This window comes from Zootoca vivipara, chromosome 7 (genome assembly GCF_963506605.1).
Source record: "Zootoca vivipara chromosome 7, rZooViv1.1, whole genome shotgun sequence".
Lineage (NCBI taxonomy): Eukaryota > Metazoa > Chordata > Lepidosauria > Squamata > Lacertidae > Zootoca > Zootoca vivipara.
In genome coordinates, this window is record NC_083282.1 from 67,843,823 (window position 1) to 67,870,591 (window position 26,769).

At 45.3% G+C, this 26,769-nt stretch overlaps 1 protein-coding gene across 1 annotated transcript; it reads right to left on the reverse strand.

Annotated features, from left to right (window-relative positions):
- Positions 1–3,253: 3,253 nt before the first annotated feature.
- On the reverse strand, positions 3,254–26,512 carry E2F1 (E2F transcription factor 1). The gene is made up of 7 exons (XM_035123718.2): positions 25,557–26,512; positions 17,367–17,457; positions 15,257–15,476; positions 13,550–13,702; positions 12,311–12,425; positions 11,030–11,243; positions 3,254–7,884 (listed from the first exon to the last, which is right to left on the reverse strand). The coding sequence occupies exons 1-7, from the start codon at positions 25,782–25,784 to the stop codon at positions 7,640–7,642; spliced, it is 1,266 nt and encodes a 421-aa protein (XP_034979609.1). The 5' UTR covers positions 25,785–26,512; the 3' UTR covers positions 3,254–7,639.
- Between the last annotated feature and the right edge of the window lie 257 nt (positions 26,513–26,769).

Sequence of the window (26,769 nt, forward strand, 5' to 3'; positions counted from 1 at the left end):
CGGACCCGTCTGGAACGGATTAATCCACTTTCCATTACCTTCAATGGGAAAGTTCGCTTCAGGTTAAGTACGGACTTCTGGAACCAATTACACTCATACCTCGGGTTAAGTATGCTTCAGTTTAAGTACTCCATGGACCGTCTGGAACGGATTAATCCACTTTCCATTACTTTCAATGGGAAAGTTCAATTCAGGTTAAGTACGCTTCAGGTTAAGTACTCCATGGACCGTCTGGAACGGATTAATCCACTTTCCATTACCTTCAATGGGAAAGTTCGCTTCAGGTTAAGTACGGACTTCTGGAACCAATTACACTCATACCTCGGGTTAAGTATGCTTCAGTTTAAGTACTCCATGGACCGTCTGGAACGGATTAATCCACTTTCCATTACTTTCAATGGGAAAGTTCAATTCAGGTTAAGTACGCTTCAGGTTAAGTACAGACTTCCGGAACCAATTGTGTTTGTAAACCGAGGTACCACTGTATAAGTCCATATGTGCATAGCAACTCTTTAATAAATCAACAATCTTAAAATTCATCCCGTCTCTACGGCTTGTGTTCATCTCAAACCTAAGCCTCCTGTATCAGCTGCTAGGAGGCCTTTAAAACATTCTGAGTAAATTGGTGGCAGCAAAAATTTTAAAGCAGCGTTACCTAAACTTGTGGTTGCCCATGGGAGGCTGAGGGAACTGGGATCCCTTACAGGCCTTCAGAGTGGTTTGAGGTGTGAACCCCTGGGAAATACGAAGCACAGCTCTGAATTATTATAAGGCAGTATCACATGCTCATGAACTGAAAGGTGAAATGTAGATTATTCCTTCTAGAACAGCATTGTCACAGACTTAGCAGAAAGCTATCAAGTAGCGGCAAGAGTGTTTCTGAGTACCTAGGTGATCAACCGAAGCTTACTTTCCAAGGGAAATTAAGCCAACAAAACTGTACATACAAGATTCTGAATAACCCACTCTGCTATGAAGCTCCCCGGCATCATCGTTAGTGGCTCATTCCCAGCTGAAATATTAGGAACATTAAGTGAGCATTAGCAATTAAAAGGGGGTGACCTGGAGTGGAAGACGGCAGCAATTAAAATGTTGAGTTTTACAGAACAAAGCAGAAGAGAGCAAATATCCCCGAAATGTCAGGCTTTAAAAAAAAGAAATGGGGGGGGGGAGTGTTAAGTCTGTGAGAAGAACTTGAAAATATGAGGGGAATGACTGGTGAAAAGCTCAGGAGACAGAAGCAAGGGCCCCAGAATATGATTGCTAGTGATATAGCTTCAGGATTCTGCAATGTTCTTTACCCAACTCCGTGACTATCACAATATTGGGCAAATAAATGTATGTGAAATTGCATGCTGAAAACAGTCCTAAAAGAACTTGCTTATGGGCTTTCCAGGTGCACATCTTTTGAATCTGTGTTTGCACATCCCACTTCACAGATGAACTTCTGAATGAAGCAGAGAACCCAGAAGTGTTCAGAACAGTGGAGCCCTCTCTCAGGACAAAAGGCTTTATTTAAAAAAAACCCACAGAGGTCACCAAGTGTTCTAAAAATCACAACAAGAGACACTGCAGAGCAAAGAGAAAATGAAGTAGAAATATTTATTAAAACTAAAAGCACAGATAATGAACAAGGCACACAAGAGGTGCATTGCCCTCAGTGTTCAGGCACTGGGATTTGCAGGAGTTTTTGCAATGCACTTATGTGCTTTGCTGCTGAAGGACCCAGAGCTCCTGGCTTGGCACTTACAGGAAAAGGTGCAATCCTTAAGAACCACCACAATATCCCAGCAACCTTTAGCCACCCAAACTGAATGCCATCGCTTTCTGAAAATGCTTGGGATTCCGTAGCCCCATACATTAAGCACCCACCTCCAAGACAAACTACACACACCCTCTTCCCGAGGCAGAAGACACCCCCTCTCCTCTGCTGTGCTTCCAATTTTAATAAAACAACATGACAAAAGCCAATCTCTACTTGGACTTGCCCATACTTTTCACTGGAAGTAGTAACTGAGATGTACTGGAAGGAGAAGAAGAATCATACACAATCTAGGCTTTTACTTCATTGCTCCAGTAAATAAAGGCTTTTCAAAGCTATTGGTATATATGTTCTATAAGTGCTCTCATCTTGGGTTAGGAAAAAAACAGGGAGGGAGAGAGCCTGCTCCCATCCTCCTCCCCCTCCCCAATCTGCTGCTACTTCTCACAACAGGTTCGCGGGTCGATACCAGTAGAACTTTCTGTAGCTAGACATCCATGCTTAAATTCAAGATACCTGGAATATCAGATATAGGGCTTTTCTCAAAACAGCCCCCTGATTCATTAGCTCTTTTATTCATGAGTTTACCTGGATTCCCCAAAAAACATATTAAGCACTACAGTTAAGTGGCTGGTTTCCCCCTTGTCAACTCCTTGAAAGTTCTGTAGGCCCATAGGCCACCATTCCAACCAAAGAGGCTCTGGTGAACTTTATGAAAATATTCACATTCACACACACACACACACACACACACACACACACACACACACACACACACACACACACACTTTGACTCTGACTCTTCCACCAGGCAAGATCAACTTGCACGGCACATACCTACATCTCACAGGCTGTGAGGTGCTGTTCCTTTACATGTTTACACCCGCTGAGCTTTCTGCTTTGTGCTACTCATTGCAACATTTCACCAGGCAACAACAAATGGGTTCCATCAGCAAAACCAAGAAGTGTCAACAGGGCAAATGTTGGGCGGAAAAGTGGATGTAAGGCTAATAAATAAAACAGAAGGATGCTTTATGGTACTGATTTGTATCCTGGCTTTTGCAATCACCAGTTTGGGGAGAAGCTTAAGTGTATCAAAACCTCAAAAGGCCTCTGAAACGTGCTATGCTATGGAAACATCAGGCACTTTGTGGGAATCAAGGAACATGCTCTGAGTCAGGAACAGGGCAAACCCTTGGAAAAGGACAGTCCCCACCAAGAACAGCAAAGCAGCACATGGAACAGGCACACCAAGAGGAACAGCTCATCTCAACAAGCCATTTGGAAGCAGTGGCACATTATGGCAACAGCCTGTTGCTCTGTGCACTGGTCCTTCCTGAGGAGGAACAGAATTTCCAAGAAGGTATCCACGTCTTAATGAAGAGAGATAATCAGACCAGAGTCTTCTGTACCTAACAGAGTAGCCTTCCTCCAACCTGTTGCCTTGGGGACATTTTGGACTACAACTCCCACCATCCTCTTGGCCTTGGATGATGGGAGTTGTAGTCCAAAAGCATCTAGAAGGCGACAGGTTGTGGACAGCTGTAGCACAGGAAAGTAGCTCAAGCGAAAGCGATCAAAGTCCTACAATGCTAATTGTGATCTGAACTAGAAAATAAGGCCAGCCTAGGGTAGATATTTAAAATAACACACCATGGCACCCGTGTGTCTGTGTTTATGTGCGTATTTTCTGTGGAAAAGATAACTCCTAATATTTGCTTCAAGACGGACCTACTTGCAGGTGATCAGACGGCTAGGAGACTTAGCTGCTTCTCCGTTTGCAATGACGACAGAGCCTCGGCACAGGATGGTTACTCTGAAGTATTGGTTGTTTCAGCTGCATTGTCACCTACAGTCTGTGACCATAGGAGGGAAGAACACATGTTGCAGGCATAGTATTTGCCTGACTGGCAGTATGTGTCTCCACTGGGGTGATGACTTTTTCATTTTTTTTCTCAAAAATTATTTCCTGTAGCACAAATGGATGAACTTTTGCCTATTAATGAGGTATATTCCATTGAAATATTTAAAAAGGTTACGCACAAACCGTTTTTAATTTTTTTGTATGCCATTTTACCATTTCATAAAATTGTATTAAGAATTCTATATATATTTCGTATCAAATTTGGACACAACATCACATTCCACAATGGGGAGTGTTCTTAGCAACATAGGGTATACAAATGCCACACCTGCGCAAGGTAAAAGCTCCTTTTGGGGACCTCAAAACTCAGCCAGCAGACCCTGCCGGACATGCTGGGAAAAGAACCTACAGGAGAGGTAGCAAAACATCGTCCTCTAGCGGAGTCTATACTGTTACTGCAGCTAAAAAAAAAGCTTCATTGTGTGTTTGATGACCCTATATAATGTTGTATATATGTGACTCTTGGGTTCAATTTTATATCTGCTTACAGTGACTTCAAAAATGGTCAAAAAACTGAAAAATAATTTTTTTAAAAAATCACTTTGTGCGTGAGGTTTTTTTTAAAATCAAATCTCTTTGAAAGTAAGATTTTATCTAATCTTTAATGAAAGCTCATCAAATTATGATACAGGGAAATGAGGTTGTAAAAAAGTCATCAGCCTAGTCTCTACCTTTATAAAATCACTGGCTGTCTGATTCCAACAAAGGGATCTTCAGGCATGTGGATGAACTTCCAAGAACTCATACTCTGCAGAGTTGCCTCTGCCCCTTCCTCATCTATTCTTTGTGCATTTTTGCACAGAGGGCCTGAGGGGGGATTCTAACCATGTTCAGTAGGACACAGCTACAACCCTCTAGGCAACTGGGAACTCTGGGCAATCAGGAATACAATGGAAGGTATTTGAACTACATCCCACTGTTAGAATCCCTGCACGCCTTCACTCTGAATGCACGATAGCTGGAAGACCAACACGCACAGCCCCTACAGAGCTTAAGGCCAGATTCACACCATACATTTAATGCACTTTAAACCGTCATGGCTTCCCGCAAAGAATTCTGGGAGCTGCAGTTTGTTAAGGGTGCTGAGAGTTGCTAGGCGATCCCTATCACCCTCACACAGCTACAGTTCTCAGAGTGGGGTTTAACACTCAATCCCTCTTCACAGGGGGCTCTGTGAATTGTAGTAGTGGGAGGGGAATAAGGTGGCTCTCTTAACTCCTCAGTAACTTTAAACAGCTCCCAGAATTCTTTGCGGGAAGCCATGACTCTGCAAAGTGGTATCATAGTACATGGCGTGAATGTGACCTAAATCCTCTCACCCAAACACCTAAAGAGGGCTAAAGACCCTTTCTGTATATGAAAGCCAGGAAAAGCCTAATTCAAAAAGGCATTGTTCTTACTCGGACAGCAGAAGAACTTCCAGTATGGTTTAAGGCTATGTGCGACCCAGTGCCACGATGCATAACAGGGTCCATAGCCCTCTCATTCTAACAGGCACACACAGTTTCTTTTTCTTATAAAATTAGCCCAAATGGATAGGACTGTTCCACAAATGTACTGACACCACAAAGGCTGCCTACAGGCACCACGTTGCTGAGTAATAAAGCTTTGCACACAAACACACCCCACACACCCAGCTGCCTTTTGTGGGAAGCAAGGGACCCTTATGAAGCAGGGGAACACTTTGGTGAGTCCTAGTAATTGAAATTTGCTAGGCTAATGAAAAAGGAAGGCACCTAAGGGACAACACCGAGAGCTGCCTTGTCATATGCTATTCAGTCGGCAACATTCCCACCTTTTTAAAGGTTTCACTTGATTTATCCTAGCTTCCCAACAACTGAAGGTACTTACCAAAATGGACAAGCCCAAGATGTTCCTCAGACTCCTATAACTAATGCTGTATGTCTCTCTCTCTCTCCCCTTCTTCCTCAACACCCTTAACACGGAGTATTCCTGTACAAGATGAACCTGCTGTTCATATTTCTACCAATAAATAGCATTTCGGCACAACAATATTGACCAGTCACACCTCCCACCACAGGGATGGGACACAAGAGAAACCTCGTCCTACCGGACCTCATCTACAACACGCCGGCTACTCATTTCTCAAACTCTCTTCCTCCATTCCACATTTTGCTAGGCTAGCTATTCTACCGGGATACAATATGGCCTCTTTCCCTGCATGCCTGGACAGGCAGAGTTCCACTTCATGCAATCTCCTCTTAACTTGCCCTTTATCCTTCCAGAAACACTGGATGGAGCCCACATAAATAATAAATAAATAATATGAATTCATGATTTCTGGAGAAAAATCCCATAGTGCTTAGCACAGGGGGAAGGGGGGGTGTTTGGGCAGTGCACAGACTGAAGGCAATCAGTATTCACGCCTTTTGCTTCGCAGGGGAGGGTCAAACAGGTCTCCAAGCAAAAAAGAAAGAAAGAAAGGCATTTGTCATATACGGCTTTACATTATCATCTGCACCACCAGTCAGAAAACAGAATTCCTTGCCTTTCTGGAGACTAGCGAGCCGTATTTTGCTACCCTCCTGATGAAGCAAAACATTCTTGGCTGACCTCACCTTAATCACTGTCCCCTCCTGCCTTCTGCTCATCAAAAGAGAAGGACAGCTAAATTCTATGGCCATCTAGCCTACTTCTTAAAAAAAAAAAAAGTCACACCGAACCCATCCCCAGAAATGAACTTCTTCCACACACAAAGGTGGGGAGACTCAAAGGCCTTGCAAAAATAAAAAAGGTGAGGTGGGGGGAGCCCAAAATAAATAAATAATCTATATAGAATCCTCCTTAAAGCTTTATCATGAGTAGGACCTCATGCCCCAGGCTAATATCCAGAAACAACTCAGCCCATCATTCCTGGCTTCCTTATATTCACTTCTCTTTTGCAACCAGTATATATATATATAAAACAACTATGGGGGAGAAGCAACTCTTCAGGCACATCTGTTTATCTATTTTGTTTCACTAGCTTTGAGCAGCTCCCCTTCCCACACACAAAAAAAATTTTTTACTGGAAGGTTCCCTCAGCACCATCCTCCACAATTCTACACACTTTCCTCAAAATGGCCATTATTTCACTACAGGATTACAAATCTCAGGTTTACACCTTGCTGGCAAAAAGACCCCCCCCCCCGGGTCACCTCTGATCCTCAAACTGCAAATTGTTGATCTCTCAATGCCAGCCAACCAGAACGACCTGGTCTGTAGGACAATGGGGTGTCAGGTTATCACCAATTATTACTTAGAAGTATTGTTCTTGCCTCCCCCCCCCCCAGCTGGCTGGCAGAGAGAGGTGCCCCTCTCACAATGAATATCCAGGCCATTACTGCCCTACACCCCAGAGGAGACTTTGCTGACAGAAGGGAGGGAGGAGCGCGTGTTCTCAGAAACTCTTCTGACAGTCACGGTTTCCAAAGGCAAGAGAGGAAATTGCTCACAGTAAGGAGCGATAAACAGCTGGCACAGGGTGGGGTGGTTTGCGCACAGCAAAATTCGGTTTAAAGTGAGGACTTGGGCAAAGGAGTGGTTGAGCGAGAGTTAAGTTAGCTGTTGTTAGGACAACAGCATTAACTACTAGGACTGCCCCTATAGAGTCAAAACATGGCACCAGAGAATCAAGATGGCCCTGGACACTACTACTATGGGCCTGGACGCAGCGGGCCCACTGAAAGGCCACAGAAAGGGGCCTGCAACATTCACAGCAGCCATTAGCTCCACAGCCGCCTTCTTCAATCGCAGCGAGGTGGCTGGCAACAGGCAGCCAAGAACTACTGCTGCCTTCTGTTTCCTTCCCTGGAGTCCTCTCCACAGCACACCGGCCGAGGAGGCTGCAGCTGGCCTTGCGATTACATTCAGACGTCAGCTCTGAGAGGATGCCCCATGGTGGGGCAGGGCCGGCTGAGTGGCGCTCCCTACCCCACCCCACCTGAGGATGCTCAGAAATCCAAGGAAGTCAAGTCTCCGAAATCACAGTCAAAGAGCTCGCTGATGCCTTCGCCCTCCTCAAGCCCAAAGTGATAGTCCTGGGTCGGCGAAAGCGCAATGAATTCGGCAGGTAGGAAGCTTGAGAAGTCCTCCTTGCCCGGCTGGAGCAAAGCATCCACGGATGCCAGTGGCGAGAGATTCACGTCATCCGCAGGGCACTTCAGTGGCAGTGCGCTCTCCCTAGACAACAGGGGCTCTGCAAGAGACAAAACACATGGGATTCATTCATTACTTCTATTTTTTAATCACACCATAACCAACTTCTCCGGATAACGAACAATGAACTTTTAAATCGTGCATTTAAAATGCCACAGGTCAGTTCAGGCAACACACAATGGTGACTGCCCACCATTTCTTTCATTTCATTACACTGAACGAAAGGCGACATAGGGCTAAGTGAGGTATCTGTGTGAGGAACAAAGCTTGCTCATGCAGTGGGATGTTTCCTTCCCCCCCCCTTCTCTTCCCTCGCCATGCACCTCTTGCATTCACCCTAAACCTGTTCTAGGGTTCCTCCAACCCTCCAGAGAATATTTAGGGGCATGGAGAGTGTCCCTGCATGAACAGAACGTGTTCTGTGCATGCAGCAACTTACTGGACTCCTGCTCCTCAGTTTTATATCCTGCTCTGAAGGAGCACAAGGCGGCTAACAACATAAATTCGATAATAAAACAAGAACTGAAATGAACATCACCATCAGCAGCAGTTTGAACACTTGACAGCAGCAGAGTCAGTGATAATGCTCCCTAGAATAGATCCCAAAGGCCTGAGTAAATTAAAAGCTTTTACTCTTGCCAGTGATGCCCATTTCCCATGGAAATGGCTATGGGAAGCCTGTAAGCAAAACCTGAGTGCCATAACATTCGCCCCAGTCGCTGGTACTCAGTGGAGACAGAACATAACCATTGTGGCCATTGATCACCTGGTACTCAAGTTTGGCAGTGCATCTTCCACCCCTTTCCGTGTGTGTGTGTGTGTGTGTGTGTGTGTACGCACGCAGCCACATTAACTTGCAGTCTCCCCTGTCAGAGACTTGCAAAAGAGGAACAACCTTCACCCCAAACCTTGTCAGTACCTTTCTGATACGCCTAACATGCCTATGGACTCCTTATCTAGCCCTCCCGAGCCGAGGCAGCGCATGAAACAAAGGCACCAGGCACAACTGCTGAGTCATGATACCGACCTCCTTGCCACACTATCATCTGTCCATGTGCCTCCCCAGAAATTCAGCCTGCGCGCTTTTCTTCTACTCAGCCCATAGACATGGAACCCCAGCCCAGGCTGCTGCATGCCCAGGCTATTGCACTTTGTCACCGCCATGGGGAAGGCAGGTGGCTCAGCAAAAAAAGAAAAGAAAAACCTGGAGCCCAGCAACAAAGCAGATGAGATTATGGTAGCTTCTTAAGAGAGGCCACCGTGACAGAAAAGAGCATGTTTAAGACTGTGTTCTGCTCTTTCCAGCCAGAAATCTCTTCCAAAATGCCATAGGTCAGTTTAGGCAAGGGAAAGTAGGGAAAGGGTGGGCAAAAGCCAGGTTTAGAAGAAAAGTTAGAGTGGGTACTTCCTCCTTTAAGCACAGCTGCCCTAGTAGTGCCTGTCAACCATCACGAGGTGCCACAGCGGACCATCAGGCCTAAAGCACAAGGAACCTGCTGAGATTAGCCTCTCACAGGGAGCGGCCAGAGCTCAAAGCCCAGCTTCTCCAGATGTGCTAGGAAGAAACCCCTGCCTGAAACCCTGGGGATATTCTTCCAGTCGGTGTAGACAGTACAGAGTTAGATTTGGTATAAGGCAGCTTCCTATATCTGGGTGATGGAAAGGAAAGCCCAGCATTAGGAGTGCGTGCAGTAATGCTTGGGAAGGGCCAGGAGGGAAAGGGGAAGAACAGAACGCCTCCCCTTTGACCACTTGAAGCCCTACCTAACATTCCTGATCTGATTAAACGGAGACTTCAGCAGGCACAAAACACATATTTTCCTCGCAACTCCACCCATTAAGCTGGGGTGAGCAGGTTTTAGATTAAACAACTGGACAGAGAGGAATTCTTGGATCTCTTGCTGCTAACAGAGCTTACACTAGGCAGACCCCTCTGGGTTTTTTCATCAGAAAACCAGAGTGGCTGAAATCTATTGAGTTATGAGAAGGGAATACTAAAATGGGGAGCACAGGAATCAATTCCCCCCCCCACTGGCTTACAACACACAGCACAAAAAAATGAAGGTCCACACAAAAATGATGCTTCTGATCCTAGCATATCATTCTCAAGCAAATGGGTTTCTGCCTAGATCAGGGAAGGGGAACCTGTGGCCCTCCTGATGTTTCTGGACTACAAATTCCATCACCCCTGACCTTTGATCATTGCTAGATGGAGCTGGTGTGAGTTGTGAGTCAGCAACATCTGGAGAGCTACTGGTTTCCTATCCCTGGTGGGGATCTAGGCTGCTTTTACTGGAGGTCTGGAAATACATTCCTTTTAATTAAATCTTACGTCCTATTACAGCTTTCAACACGAAGATGTTTCTAATCATGGAGGGAGGAAGACTATTTTTTATTACCGTATTATTATTATTATTATTATTATTATTATTATTATTATTATTAAACTTCTATACTGCCCTTCATCCAAGGGTCACAGAGTGGTTTACAGCATAAAAACACAAATGTACATAACATAGTAACAAACAAAAACAATTACACACCCACCCACACCAGTTTATGGTCTTGTTTAATTAGCCAAAGGCCTGGGAAGGGAGGTTTTTGCCTGGCACCTAAAGATATGTAACAAAGGCGCTAGGCAAGTCTCCCTGGGGAGAGTGTTCCACAAGCAGAGAGCCATTGCAGAAAAGTCCCTTTCTCAAGTTGCCACCCTCTCTGGACCTCTTGTGGAGGAGGCACACGAAGAAGATGATGGTCACAGGGCCTAGATCGGTTCGTATGGAGAGAATACAATATCTTCTGTGTTTGTGTACCAACGATCTGTCCCCAGTCCACGAACCAAGCCTGCCCTTGCAAGCCCCCAAACTGCTCCCACACTCCACTCTGTATCCTGTTCTACGACCTATGGTGTGATGGGGCTGGCGTATCAGCTACTGCAAACAAAATAAAGGGACAGCCAGCACAACCATGTATGGTATTTCTTGCAAGCTTCTCAATGTACCTGACTGGGCGCAGTTGTACACAGAATCCTAGACTAGATGGGCCATGGTCAGACCTAACAAGGCAATTCTCACGCTCTTATAGGAGAACGTTAGAGGCTCAGATCCTGACCTGCTTTGATACAGCCTCCAATCACAACGTGCTCCAAAGGGACCTTCAGGTGCCCTGTTCCCCCATCCGCATACCTTGGTCTGCACTCAGCAATGGCGAGTTCATTTCCTGGGAGGGACGCAGAAGTGCAGGAGCTGCTGCTGCTGCTGCTTGCGAAGACCCTGGAGAAGGTTCCCTGGAAGCCACCTTCAATGGACTCTTGGTGGGGCTGCAGACTCCAGAACTCTCCTCTGGGCACAGGAACACATCTATTGGGCCCTGGGTGCTCTTCACAGCAATTTGGAAAGCCTGAAAAAGAAGAGGAGGTGGATATCTGAGGAGACATTTACACAATTGAATAGTTTTCTGTAGTGGAAAATCTCCCTACTAGCTTGTTCCCCTGAAGAAGAGATTATGGTCAAAACATGGTGGGAACTTAACCTATATTCCAGTGATGTGGGAATTAACTGGTGGACATTAGGATTAATTAGGGTTTTACAAAACCTGGATTGGATTGCACAGTCCTACCATTCTTGGCCCTAACTAACAGGGGCTAAATAATAGAGCAGTCCCTTTTTCAAGAAAGACTACCCCCCAAATGTGCAGCATTAGCTTCACATTGTCTACTACGTCCATGGGAATTTCCCCCTTAGCTCACCAATTGTATTTGGAAGGACAGAGACAACATTGCCTGAGGTGCCTTTTTCTGGAGGTCAACAATTTATTTACAGTGGTACCTCGGGTTACCAACGCTTTGGGTTACCAACACTTCGGGTTACAAACTCCGCTAACTCGGAAGTAGTACCTCGGCTTGCGAACTCTGCCCCAGGATGAGAACGGAAATCGCACGCTGGCGGTGCGGGAGGCCCCATTAGTGAAAGCGCGCCTCAGGTTAAGAGCGGTTTGGGGTTAAGAATGGACCTCCAGAATGAATTAAATTTGTAACCCAACTTACCACTGTATTAGCAAGGCTCCATTGGTGATTGAATGTTGATTCTTACTCACCATTATCAGCTAATCCAGTTAAAGTGAAGCTACTGGCTACCCCCTCTCCACCCTTCCATACAGTTTGTAGCTGCATGAACTATCTAATGTATTTCTAATTCTTGCCTCTAGATTTCTCTACTGGAGATGACATGATTGGGATCAGTACGACGCATGGAGAATCCTGCCTTGGAGAGGCAAGCGAGAAAGGATCCTTATTGGCCTATGATTCTTGAAGACTGGATTTCTTAGCCATAGCATTGGTTCAGGGTTGGCTACAGCTGGATCAGTCACCACAGACTCCTGCAAAGGGAGCGACCACCTCAACTGGCAGGAGCTGGTGCAGAAAGCATTCTGTGCACAATGGCCCTGTAGCAACCAGGAAGTGTTACCTCCGCCGGGTCAGAGACTTGCATCTGCGTCTCCTGGGGGGCTTTGATCACCATCACCAGCTGCTCAGACGGGTCTGCGATGCTGCGCAGATCTTGGCACGTCACGTAAGCTGAGGTGTGTCCAGTCAAGTTTTGCCAGGAGAAGGATGACAGACTACATGCCAAGTCACAAAGCAAAGTTACCAAGCCCAAATCACTAGCTTTTGGGAAACAAAGACTGCCACTGTTCTCCTGAACGCAGCATAATATGCTTGTATCCTTCAGCTACCAAACATTGTGGGGAAGATACGAAATGAAAGAATTGCTTTAGTGTGGAATGGCACATATAGCTTTTCCACACAGCAAGAAATAATTTGTTATTGCAATAGAAACCACCACCCCCCCAGTAAAACCGCATTATTATTTTTTTAAAGCATCATTAACATTTGGGCACATTTTCCTCTTCCTCCCAAACATGGACATCGTACATCCATGGATCAGCATCACAGTCTGCCTGTGCAATTTCCCAATGGATTCTGCACGATAATGGCTTCACACAGGTGTCAGCCTCCATTACAATCAATTCCTTGTTAACTGTATACATTCTTGGAGAAGAATGCTAACGCTTTGGGAGACAGTGAAGGGCAATTTTCTGCTCCACATTGTTCTGTGATGTCACCTGGGTGATTCAAAATGGACAGCAAGCCCATCAGCCTAATCCTTAGGACCAAGAAGATAATCAATTCAGCTACTTCCACCAGACACCCTGAAAAAAGCCACTTGCTTATATATAAAGCGTGGGCTGTGTTGGTGATGAGCTGTGTGCCTCCCAGTCAATCTTTAATGGGGCAAAGGAATACGTTGAAACAGAGTTAAATGTGACAGTTGTGACACATTTACGGCACTGCACCCGTCACAGAGGGTGGGATCCAAGTCACATTATCAGGAACAGGCTCGGCTACAGAGCTGCCAGGCAAAAATCGACTAGCAACATCTCTCCCTCTCACACAGCTCTCCATTCCACTGACAATACACAGCCTTAACCAGCAGCCAGGTAGGGATTTTCCATTAGCTCACAGGGTGGGGAAGTGCAAATTAAAACACCAACACCCAATCCTGGAATGTCAGGGGTGCAACTACCTCTTTGGAAGAAGGCACTCTTGCTGCACCTGGCTAATGCTTAGGACCTGCTTGCTAGGAGCCCAGCTCTGTATCTTCCAGTCTGCCAAAATCCCCCCTCCACCTTCCACAGAAGGATATTGTTTGTTTTCTGGGTCCTCCGTGAGATGCTTGAACTGAGTAGTACACATCTGGATGAGGCTGTCCAGTTGCTGTTCGGCTGCCTGAAGATCCTGGAGTTCCTTCACCAACCCCAGGCTCTTGCCGGCACTCCCCACAGCAGTCCGGCTCCCCCTAAAGGAAACAGGGCAAGACAAGATGGAACAGTCTCATCAGCGACCTGCTGTCTCCCAACATCAGGGGGCATGTTAAAAAGAGGAACAGACAGCATGTTCTATGGTCCCACATGATCAAATCTGATCATGCGCAGGGTTAGTGAAAGCCCAGGTACTTATATTAGAAGTTTTATGGTGCAGCAACATGGAAGTTACATTGGGCAAACTCTGAAAGTCACATTGGGCCAACTCTATCTAATACCTTGTACAACTTTTCATCTGCTATTCATTTGACGTTGGTGAATGTTTATATACAACCATCTCTACACATTCAAATAATCTCCACATCAGGATGGGATGTAGCGCACATTTTTCTACAGAATGGCATGGATCAGGCATACAGGACATTGCAGATGAACACATTCATGACATGCTTCATGCATTGCATTATATACAAAGGCTTTTTTGTAAGATCATCTCTTCCATGTAGGAGGGGAATAAAACATATTCAAAAGGACAGAAGAGCAGGTTTTTTTAGCTTAAGTCAGGCTTAACATCAGAATCTTAGCCACATTTACTCATAAGGCAGTCCCATTTTATTCCATGGGGTTTGCTGCAATTCTATTCACACTTACATGGGAGTTAAGCCTCATTTAATTTTGTCATAAGATCATAGGACAGCAACACAATGACCATAAACAAGCTACAATATGAAAATCTTTATGGAATTTCTTCAAAACATCAAAAGTAATAAACCGAAATCTTTGAAAGTCTCTGAAAGTCTCTAAGAGTCTTTAAATGAAGTGTGATGATCATAGGATAAGGATGCCTTATATCATCAGACCATTAGTCCATCTTGCTCGCTTTTGTCTACAATGTCTGGCAGTGGCTCTCCAGGGTTTCAGACAGACACCTCTTCCAGTGCTACCTGGAGATGTCACAGATTGAACCTGGGATTTTCTGCATGCAAAGCAGATGCTTCACTATTGAGCTAGGACCTTTCTGTAGTGAGAGGCTAGGTTCTCAAGAAACATACCTAGGAAAGCACATTTTATTCAAATAATAATAATAAATACTGGTGCAGCTTCAAAAGCCCGGATGGAGCAGAGGTGCAAGTACACTCTACAGCAGGACTCCCAGTGGTTCAGGAGATGGGATTTCACTGCCCTGCAAAGCTGTTTGCCCATCCCTATGACAAGCAGCACATTTTACGCACATTCCATAAAGTATGTACATCCATATATAGCCCTTGTGACGACATTCACTCACAGAAGAATGCTTGTAAATGAGAACTATTAACAAAAGGAGCTGTATTAAGTCCACTCTCATCTTCAAGTGTTACCCTATTAATTTTGTGCAATGCAGAAAGAAAGCCTTATCCATGCCAAACTTCATTTCATACAGAAATGAAGACAAAGGCTTTTCTCCTAAGAGACACATTCCAAAAGCACAACCAGGCAAGTCTCCTACAGCAAATGCAAGACGTTTGTTACTTCCTGAGGCCAGGAGAAATTCGGAAAACCAATACAATCAGAATAGGGCAACCAAAAAGAACAGGTGACATTCTACTTACAACCACTGGATATGGTTCTTGGACTTCTTGGTGATCAGCTGGATACCTTCCAGGACATTTGTGATGTCATAGATCCGCCTCTTCTGCACCTTCAGCACCTCTGCAGCCCAGTTGAGATCCACAACACCATCAGGCGATTGGCTCAGCAGCTCCAGAAAACGTTTGGTGGTCAGATTCAGGGAGGTTTCATAGCGGGATTTCTCTCCAGGAGACTTCACCCCTGAGGATCAATGATGACTTCATTACAACTAGCAACGTTGTTGAAGGTTTGCCACTGCATGGCTTGGAATGTGAACTTGTCCAGCTCATGATGCTTGGCTGCATCACAAATCAAGCAGCATTTCCCCAAGTTACGTTTGGCTGTTTGGCTCAGAATTTAAACCCCCAATGCCTTGAATTCTCCTATCCGAGGCACCAGATAAAATATAAGAGGGCTCCAGCAAGACGACCTCCCCATTTACCCAAGCAAGTAGGAAGGGTTTTGCAGAGGAGGCGACAGGGGCTCATGGTGAAAAGCAAAGATTTGCAGACCCATTAAGGTGCATTCTAAAAATCAGTCTACAGTCTGAAATATATCCATCCACCAATTACACTGCAACCAAAAGAGGAACTGGCCATGTCTTCCGGTTGATTTGCACAAGTATTTGTCTCTTGCTAGCAGAAGCAGAAAACTTTCTAGGGTAAGGCAAGCAAAGAGTTTTGCAGTCCCCTGCAGCATCCTACCCAGTTTCCCTTCAGCTTCAGCGACGTCAGATGCCAGGGCCAACATAGTTTCAAGTCTATCTTCACAGATTTTTAGGTACAGTACAAGAAAAGGATCTAGGGGTCTTGGTGGACCACAAGCTTAACATGAGTCAACAGGGTGATGCAGCAGCAAAAAAAGGTGAATGATCTTCTAGGCTGCATCAATAGAAGCACAGTGTCCAGGTCAAGGGATGTAATAGTATCACTCTATTCTGCCTTGGTCAGACCACACCCAGAATACTGTGTCCAGTTCTGGGCACCACAATTTAAGCAGGACGTTGACAAGCTGTAGCGTGTGCAGAGGAGGGAGGCCAAGGTGATCAAAGGTCTGGAAAGCAAGCCTTATGAGGAACAGTTGAGGGAATTGGATATGTTTAGCCTGGAAAAGAGGAGCTATGATAGCCACCTTCAAATATCTCAAGGGCTGCCACATGGAAGATGGAGCAAGATTGTTTTCTCCTGCTTTGGAGGCTAGGAACCAAACCAATGGCTTCAAGTTACAAGAAAGGATATTCTGACTAAGCATCAGGAAGAATTTTTTGACAGTAAGAACTGTTCAACAGGGGGAAAGACTCCCTGGGAAGGTGGTGGAATCTCCTTCCTTGGAGGCTTTGAAGCACAGGTTGGATGGCAACCTGCCATATAAGATCTAGTTGAGATTTCTGCATTGCAGGGGGTTGGACTGGATGGTCCCTTAGGGTCCCTTCCAGAACTGCAGTTCTGTGAGGAACTTGCTCTTTTTCACTTTTTAAAAAACAACAACAAAAATGCCCAGATTTCTAGGGTTCTAAATCTAGTGCAACACATCAGCTTTACCACTTACTACTATTCCTGATCATTTATTAGGATTTTCACATTTTTTTACAATGACATAGTTGGTTCCCTCTTTTCCCCTGACTCCATTTGTCTCTTTTGCAGTGGTCCTTTCACTTCTGTCTTTCAGCTGTTTGTCTCTTTGCACTTATTTCTGTACCATCTAAACCGAAAACTGGTTGTATAGTTGTAATTAATGTATCTATCGTTAATGTATGGCTGGGTTACCTGTACATGGCTCAGAAAAGATTGTAATTAAGGGGCATACAAGTTGCCAAAATAAAAATAACTATTTTTAAAGGGGGGGGGAATCACTTCATTTTTGTTTCCAATGACTTTTTGGAAGCCACCCACGACCCCACCAACCCCACCAATGATGTACAAGGCAGGTAACTGCTTATTTCCCCCCTCCCCCAAAGCACCACAGCCTTCTTCTAGGCTCAGGCTGCTCTATTAACAGGAAGTCCTGCTCTGTTTAGCTACTGGGACAAGAAATCTTGAAAAATCTGTGGAGTAATTAAAAGCAACAGGGTTCCCTTCTGGCCACTAGCACCTTTGACAGGGTTTTTCGCTTTTCCTCGGGCTGCATGAACACTCTCTGCAATGTACTGGTGGTCAGTCTCCAAGTTCAGCTTCCGTTTTACCTGGAACAGAAGAGAGAGAGAGAGACATTTGCAATAAGTTGGTGGATAGCTATAATTTCATTTCAGCTATGCAGTGAAACAAGGAAGAGTTTGTGAAGCAGAAAGAGCCCAAGAGTACTTTGAGAAAGAGGACTAAATCTATATGGCTATGTGCTATCTCCACGTTCAAAGGCACTATGAATTACCAATCTGAATTATCAGTTGTTGGGAGAGAGTGACTTGAATTCCTTTCCTCCCTGTGGGCTTCCCAAGGACATCTGCCTGACCACTGTGGGAAAAAGGATGCTGGACTACTTAGTCCTTTGGCCTGATCCAGCAGGGCTCTTATTATGAGTGTCTCCCATTTCCAAACAGAAGTGGTACAGCAAAAGCTGTATCATATACTGTAGTTTCTCTGCAACTGTAGACAGAGTCCTAAGACATCACCAAAACTGTCTAAAACCATAGCAGAAAGTAATGTGCAAAGAAATTGTGCAATTGGAATTGGTATTTTTTTCATAGAAAGGAAACTTGCTTACCAAGAGCCATCCACAAGCACTCTAGCTACTATTGCCCAGAATATTCAAAAGCTTAGGAAGCTGTCCAAAGTATTCACTGCTCATGATCAACAACTCAGCAACATAAGGCCTTCTGGTCATGGCATATTTTTAATTTTTTCTACTGCGCAGCTTCTTTTCCAAGTGTGGAGTAAGGAGAGCTTATATTCTGCAAGTCCCAGGTATTATTTCAATGAACCTAAGCATCAACCATATTACAGTCATCAACATCAACAACTGATAAACCTTTAAGCTCTCGTAACTCCATACCTCTTGCCTGAAACAGAAGAGTAAGAGAGATGGCAAGATCTTGGGCCACAGAGACCTGAAGTGTTGACCTAATAGAAGTCGATCGCATAATCCACTAGAGTTCCACAAACAACAAATCTCCATGAGGTTGCCTAGCAATGAGCAAAAGATGCAGGACTTTTTATACAAACAAAAAAACAGTAATTGCAATATGTTGGTTTGAGAATCCCACTTTAGTTACCATTTACAGAGCAACCAACTTGGTTGGGATGTTTCAATGAGGGATGTGTTGAAGAAGAAGAAGACCAGAAGTCATACTAGTAGAGCAGGGCTGGGGACCCTTTGACACTTCAGATATTGCTGAACTACATCTCCTGCCATCCCTTATTATTGTACATACAGTAGAGGGAGCAGACATTTCCACAGATAACCCCAAAACTGGTAGAAGCAACAAGTCATATTCTCTTTCATCGGTGATTCAGACACATAGCTTCAACAAATAATTAAGTTATCATTAAGTTAAGATAACATCCCACAACATTATCCTGTTTTTCCAACTCAACCTTATTAAATGATTGCTAACATAGATGGAAATTAGTAAGGAGGTAGATGGAAATTAGTAAGGAGGTAGATGGAAATTAGTAAGGAGGTAGCGGAGAAACTACAAAGGATGACCACTACAAAGAAAAGCTTGACTGCAGCGAGGATAGGTAGATACTGTAAAAGATTAAGAAGAGTAACTATCAAGAAGATAAATTGGTACATTAGATTGAAATGGGTTGCCAGTCTGCAACCATAAGGACAGAATGATTTCTCCATGCCTTTCAGAACATCTTTTAGTTTATTCTGTGTGTACAATTTTCTGCACAGGTCATAGGTCCCCACACAACAAGAACGCATCCTCAGGTCTATCCATTCCCAGAGATTACAACAGCTGGAGAGCAAAGCAAATGCAAGCCTGGACATTCCGCTTTCTGGAAGCCTATTTGCTTCTTCTGAAAGGAAGCATTAGGAAATCCACAATGCCTGTGGGCAGTTAACAAGACAGGCTTGATAGACGAAGTTTTAAATATAAAATACCACCTGCATTTTTTTTGGCCAATGACTGAAATATACACTAGGCATAGCGCAAACATAACCCTACCATCTAGTTTTTTCTTTTGTTTTCCAGTGGGTGTTTGCTGAGAACCACCCTACGGGAAGATACAATTCTTTTCAAAACTGAACTCAGGCTGAAGGCTTCAATTTATTAATTGTTCCATTTTACTGTCCAGGAATGGTCTCTATGCTTTCTTCCCTTTAACGTGGGAGACTAGTAATGGGATCGAGCCTCACCCCAGCACTATTCTGTCTCTGATGAAGGCCTGAAACACTTGTGAGTGGCTTGCTTCTTGGCTACGAGGAGCAGCAACGCTGAGACACCTCACCTGGCAATTCCAGGATTTGAAGCAATCATCAGGTCAAATTCCACTGCTTCCACTTGTCCAACTACTCATAAAAGAAAGAGACTGCTTCTTTCCCAGCAGCTAAGACAAAATGACGAGACGAAGGTGGGGGTGAAGGTGTTGCTTACTAAAGGAAGTATATTCTCATGCATCCTGCAAGCAAATGTTTTCTATAGAGTGCTTTAAAGCTATTGCAGAAGTTATCGCAGCGTGCTAAAAATGCTTTAAGGAGTAAATGTTGGGCATACCTAAATGAATCCCTCAGGTACAGGCACTTTAAATGGAAGCATGAATCCGGCATGAATTAGAAATTATTTGCCTCGTTGTCAAACCAGAATTTCTAGGGGCCCTGGGTGGGAAGCTATAGCAATTAAACCAGTTCAGGTCTGCAGAGTAGACATGCCCTGTGGATGCCTTCACATGTGATGCCAAGAATGCCTTTTAAATGGGGTGAGAGTTGGAACTTGCGCTTTCAGCAAGGGAGCTTAATCTTTAATTCTGTCCTAAAGAATACTCTGTTTAATGTGCATGACCTGGTTGGTCTTGGGAATGTGCTTTCCAGTTCCTGTCAACCTGAGGCACATTTATGTCATAATGAAATGTTGCACCCAGGCATTCCCCTTTCTACATTGCCATGGCCATAGTATTTTTATGTTAATAGGAAACATATTACTAAATTTATTGTTGTTGTTGTTACAACAACTAACACATACAGCCCAGGTTGGTGCATCACCAGTGCGCGCAGGGCAGAGGTGGAAGAACAGCTGGAGAGAAAGGGCGATAGAGCAGCATCTTCTCCAACCACTTGGAGAAGATGCCTGAAACATCAAACCTAGTGAGTGGCTAAGACTGTGGTGCTGCACAACCCAGAGGATTTAGTGCGCTGCATCATTGTTGCTAGGTAAGTGTGCTTCAGGATGCATTACAAAGCCACAACCGCTGGCAGTTTGATGAGAGCAGTATAGGCTGTCTCCTTTTTTTCTGCTGCTGCATTAACATTGTGGCCATAAGCAGGTCTTGGTGCACAGTGGCCTTTTTTGTAACGTATCCTTTGCTATTACCGTATGAAATGGAAATGGTTAGTTCTTCTCTTGGCTTATGCTGACTCTGCGGTAGATTTGCCATCCTTTATGTCACATCCACATGGTTTTGTATATCAGTTGCTGGGGGGTGGGCATAAGTGTGCATTTTGTGCTAAAATGTGGGTTTATTATCCCCTGGTTGCCTACCAATATAATACTTTAAAGATTTTGTATTGATCATTAACTGCATTGCTAGAAAATGTTTTATAGTGCTGGCCTTTTTGCCAAGGCATTTGTTCCAGGATTTGCACTTTTAGTTACTAATGTTCTTTTTATTTTCCAGTTTATTTTAAATTTGATATTGTGTGCTTTGGGGGGGGGGGAAAGTATGTTACTTTGACACTTTTGTAGCAAGCGACTATTAATAAGAAATAAATAATTTTGTATGATGTTTTTAAGAGACAAATTTAGGGTTCAAATCAAACAATGGCATCAACAATGACACATAGTAGGGAGCCCCCCAAAAAAACAACCTCAAGGTGAGACAAACCAATTACAAGATTGTGGGTTGTAGCCAATTCTAGTTTGACTCAGAGTCGACCAACTGACATTAAAGGGGACAGCTAATTTAGCTTCATTAACCTCAACAGGTCCACTCTGAGTAGGTCTAGCGTTGTATACAACCCGTTTGTCTCTGCCCACTGTAAAGAAGTGACTAAAGTCAAAGTGTCCATGAGATTCCAGCCTAGCAAAGCTGAAAAGCCTCTGGCACCTATTATATCTGAGTTTCTGCAAACTTAGAAGGTGTGGCATCTAAAAACCCTGAACAAATCTGAGGGCCTAGAAAGCCTAATGTTGGTTCTCCAACACTGAAACGCTGGACACCTTGGGATTTGAAATATTTTTCAAGATTTGACTCGGAATAGCCTTTAAAAAAGAGTCCTTCCTTTCTCGCTTCCATTCCAAAATGACAGATCCCTGCAAATTGAGCAGATCCAGGTTCTGGGGGTGCTGGCATCCTCCATGCACCCACAAAGGTCATGCCCTCAAACCTACTACATGGCTTGAATATAGCAGCACCAACAGGGCAGGGAACCAGACATCTTCAGTCCTTCCCTGAACAACAGGCACCCCAATGAGACAACACAAAGTGAAGGCTCATTACAGATTCCCGACCCAAACATTTAAAACAAAGAACCGACTGTAAAGCGGCCGCCCACTGCAGGCCCCTCTCGGCAGAAAAGGGCCTCTGTGGGAGGAGGATGCAGGCAGCTTTTGTGAGCATCACCTCCCTTGCTCTGCCTGCTGGGAAAGAGCAACGAGAACTGCCAACCATCAACTCCCTTGCACTGGCCAACTCCAGCCACAGCTTCAGTTCTCCAGGAGCGGACAGTTGTAGGAGGATAATCCCACACAATACAGCCAAGGGCAACCATGGCTCCATGTTTTATTGCCAGCTGTCTCATTACAGAGGACAGCAAGTCCCTTAAGCATCTAGCTCCATTCACTTAATCTCTGACAAGCCAACCCAACTGAGAAGGCAAGGAAAGAGACCAGGTTTGCAAGCTCATGTCTTTCAACTGGGATTGGAGGGGCAGGTAGTCCCTGCTCCCCTGTGTGTTTATTTGTATAAGCACCAGTATACAGTAGGAATTCAACATAGTGCTATGGCAATCGTTGCCTCAGCACAAGCATTTCAGCTGGCCAGAAAGAACCAACACCCCTGTTCTCCTCCCTGTATGTTGTTCTGGGGTTCTTTTGACCCCAACTACCACAGGGGACATGGGGGAAAAGCAATATTGCCCCAGCCAAACTCCTTGTGCAGGCTTCTCCTACTTTCTACACTGTCACCTTCCCCTTACAGATGTGGTTCCTTGATCAGGTGCACAATGGGCTGAAATTCAACAGGGGCAGCATTTTCTCGCAACATGGAGATGCATTGATGGAGAATCTCTGCTTGTTGAATTGCTACTATGTTGGTTCACAAGAAGCTCCAAGGAGGGAGAGAAATTAAGTAACAAACATGCACTGAAAGAGTGAATTCTGTGGAAAACTGCAATCAAATGTAACTAGCAAGCTTGGGGTAGTTAACACATGAAGGGGTTAAGACCATAGAATTGTATGCCTAGACTCAGTTAGGCCACACCTTCTCACCTCTGGTGAGGTGAAGTGTCTTTGTTCATTCTCTTCCACCATCTGAAGCAGACCGGGCAGTGCACCTGAGCTTGCTCGCTTCAAGCCCAGGCCGTATGCTCAGAAGTATTTTTTAAACCCAATAATTTTCTACCTGTGTTCTTTGTGCTGCTGCATGGAATAATCTAACCTTTGGAGTTTGTAAGTAAAGCATTTAAACTTACTAAAGGTGTGATCTGTTCATTGCGAGAGGGAGGGAAATGGAAGAGCGCTGTAAGCAGACTAAACATGATCCTAAAAGGGTCTAGCAGCCTAAATTCCCATGCTTGACTTTGCTGCATGTTTTGTTCCTTTTTAAAGCTTCTGCTGACACTCTCTCTACTAGAGAATGTGCTTGCCCCATCTTTTGGATCTAAGGATCCAGCAAATTCTTTTAAACCAAATATGTTTATATAAAATTCTGACAAATTCAGCATTCCTGAAGGTGTGTTTGTTTTTTTTTGCCTTCAGTTTTCCAACAGGACCTCTAGCTTAATATCAACATCTTAGTGCATGCTACAACTGCGGGAGGCAGTGCAAGACAGGAGTGCCTGGCGTGCTCTGGTCCATGGGGTCATGAAGAGTCGGACACGACTAAACAACAACAAGTGATTATGTATATTAAAAACACAGAGACAAAATAATCTACTCTGCTTGTCACTTCCAACTAGTTGGACATGTTTCATCATGCTCTTAGTCCTATAGTCAATAGTCATACCATAAACAATGCAGCACATGGAAGCTCACTATGTATACATAGAGTGTATACACTGATTCACACAGCATCTCCAGTACCATTTGAACATCTGCCTACTTCTCTGTACATACTATGTCCCAATATTCCTAAACTGTGTCATTTTATTGCAGCGTTCATGCCTCTTTTTCCAGCATATACAATAATAAGAAAACATAGCACAGTCAGTCAGTGCTAAAACTGTTAGCCACAAACTAATTTAAGATTGGTTCATGTATATATGTAAATGCATATGCTCCCTAACATAAATAATGGGACACATAGAAATGCTTGAGATATTCTGTGACTTCCTGATCCAAACCTCTTGGATTAACATGTGGATCCAAACCTCTTGGATTAACCTCTTGGATTAACGTGTGGATCAGAGCATAATTATCGTTCAGATTGCACATTTCTGCAATACTTATTGGCTCAAACAATGTACAAAAATGTATTAAAACTGTATTTTATTATAAAATAGGTTCGTAAATGCCTACATTGAAATAGAAATATTATTTAAGTAGCTTATTTTGTGGTAAAATGTGCATTTAAAAACTCATGCAGATTTTTTTAAGAAAAAGAAATGCAATGATGAATGCAGAAACAGACTTACATGTTAATTCATGCCCAATTGACATGGACTGGAAATAGACTGGCCTGCCCATCCTTAGGGGCACAACATATGTCACCTTCTCTCACACATTTAAAGACACTAGCCTGATAGAACAGAAACCAAAGTTGCACAGTTCCTGCCACTTCCTTCCTTTGCAATGCAGTGACAGATCTATTACCAATAGCTTTCCCTTTGGTAGGTCTTCCTTTTGTTTAACATCAGGCTGGTCACTGCATACCTCAGAGTATGCAGCTCTAAAGAAAGCAACTGCACAACAAAGCTGAAGCCAAACATTTGTCTTTGTTAAGAACAAATTGCACAGAACTTGGGCCTTGACATCCTGTAACAGGAAGTTAAGCTGCTTCACTAACAACATTTGCAGGCTGCTTGCACTGAAAGAAGAGACTCTACACAATTCAGCAAGTTCTGCAGCCAGGCTCAGAAAAAAACAACCGGGTGTCTATCTATCTAGGACAGACAGGACAACCTTGCAGCGTTAAGTTCGACAATGTAACATTTTGAAGCCTAGACCTTCTAGTTAATGATTTCTCTGCATGCCTTCATGAGCACTCTGCCCTTCCTACGAGATTGCTACATATGCCACGTTTAAGAGGCACTATTTCAGTCACCGTCTTGAAACTCTCCCCACATTTCTTCTATAATTACAGGCACAATGAAAGCCTTTACAAAGCCACATGGGATTAAAAGAAAACTATCAACTCACAGATGTAACTGTGTCCTACTGATATAAGCAACCTAGAAAAGGATCAGAAAGGTTTCTAATACAATAGCTCTCATATTATTTAGCAGTGCTGGAATTTGCTAGGTAGCTGATCCTGGACAGAAACAAAAAGTTGAAAGTATGTATGTATATGTGTGTGTGTATACACATACTCCAAATATATATATTTGGTGGTGGCGAGGCAATCTGAGAAGTTAACTACTTATTCCCCAACATATGGGCAAAACCAACTACATACAAGGTCTTATGGAGATTGCAACTTGTTCCATTACCCTGGGTGTAAAGTCCAAAGATGGCCACACTGCTGTTGGTCACAAGAGTTTTTACATTTTTGCACCATGCCCCCGGTGGAGGATGGGGCACGATTCGGTGGTAACAAAGGGCATCTATTTTATATGCCCATCTCCATAGCGTCCTAGAACATCGGGTGCATACACACACACACACACACACACACACACACACACACGCTATACTGTACACAACAAGCTACGCTTCAAAACATTTCGTTGCTGGCAAAGCTTGCTGCTCTCCTAGAAGCAGCAGAAGCAGCAGCAGCAGTAGTGCGGGGAATCGGGTGGCATTACCGGCGGGCGCTCCAGAGCAGGCCTCTGCGTTGCCGTTTCCAATCTGGCGGGCTGCGGAGTGGCAAACAGCAGCAGTTCGGCGTCGTTCTCTCCTCCGGACGCGGAGAGCTGGTCTGGGGTGGAAATGATCACGATCTGCTGCTCCATCACATGGATGGCTTCCGCGCCCCTCAAGAGGGCTTCCAGGTCCGCCACATTCTGGGTCACCCCCAGGCCCTCCAGAGACATGATACAAAACGCTGGCACTCATATGCCTCGGAGGAGACTGGGTGGGATGGGTAGGAGGGAAGGGGGGGGGAAGGCCTGATCCTGCTCGCTCCTCTGCCTCCCTTCCCCCATGCACCGCAGGAAATCCGGAGGATCCCTCTTCCCCCACCCCCACCCCACCCCGCCGTCTTGATTCCCCCTTCCTGGGAATCAGAGCCGTATCAGCGGACCGGTGCCACCGTCCTGGCCGCGGGGGTGCAGGGAGACGCTGGATGGCAGGGGCCGGGAGCCAGGAACACGCCCCATCCTCCTTTAAGGGCAGAGGCCCGGGAAATGGTGTCCCGCGGAGTTGCAGCCGGCCAGGGCCGCGAGCGGAGAGGAGGCGGCGGCCAGGCCGAGAGCGGAGGGCGCCGAGGCTGCTTTCCGGGTCATCTGCGAGGCCCCCACGGAGGCGCGGGTCTCCGCGGGGAAGGGAAGGGCGCTACGGCACACAACAGGGCTCCCTTCCGCCTACGCTCGGCCGGTCAGCGCCGACTTCCCAGCCGCCCTGCCCTGCCCCGCTCGGCTCTGTCGTGGCCCCGCGCGGAGTCGGGCTCCTCTCGCCCTTCTCTCCCGCGCCCGGCCGGTCCCCTCCGCTCCGCTCCAGGCACTGTTATTGTTCCCAGCTGGTCCCGGCCCCGCACACGTTTGCGCGCCAAATCCTTTTTGCCGCGAAAGCAGCACGAGCAGGGCGCCGTCGCTCCCATTGGTCGGCTCGCCCGTATCAACATTCGGCTCCGGGTGGGCGAGGGGGCGGGGGGGGAGAGCCTCCACCGCCGCCCCATTGGACGCCGCGCAGTGATTGATACGCCACGCCGCCGCCTCGTTGGCTGCGAGAGGGAGGACGCCGAAGCGCCGTCGTGACGGCCTGAACGTTCTGACAGCCGCCCAATGGCTACGGCCCGGCTTGCGGAAGGGGGAAGGGAGCTCAGCCAATCAGAGCGGGGGAAGGGATAGGAGATGCTGC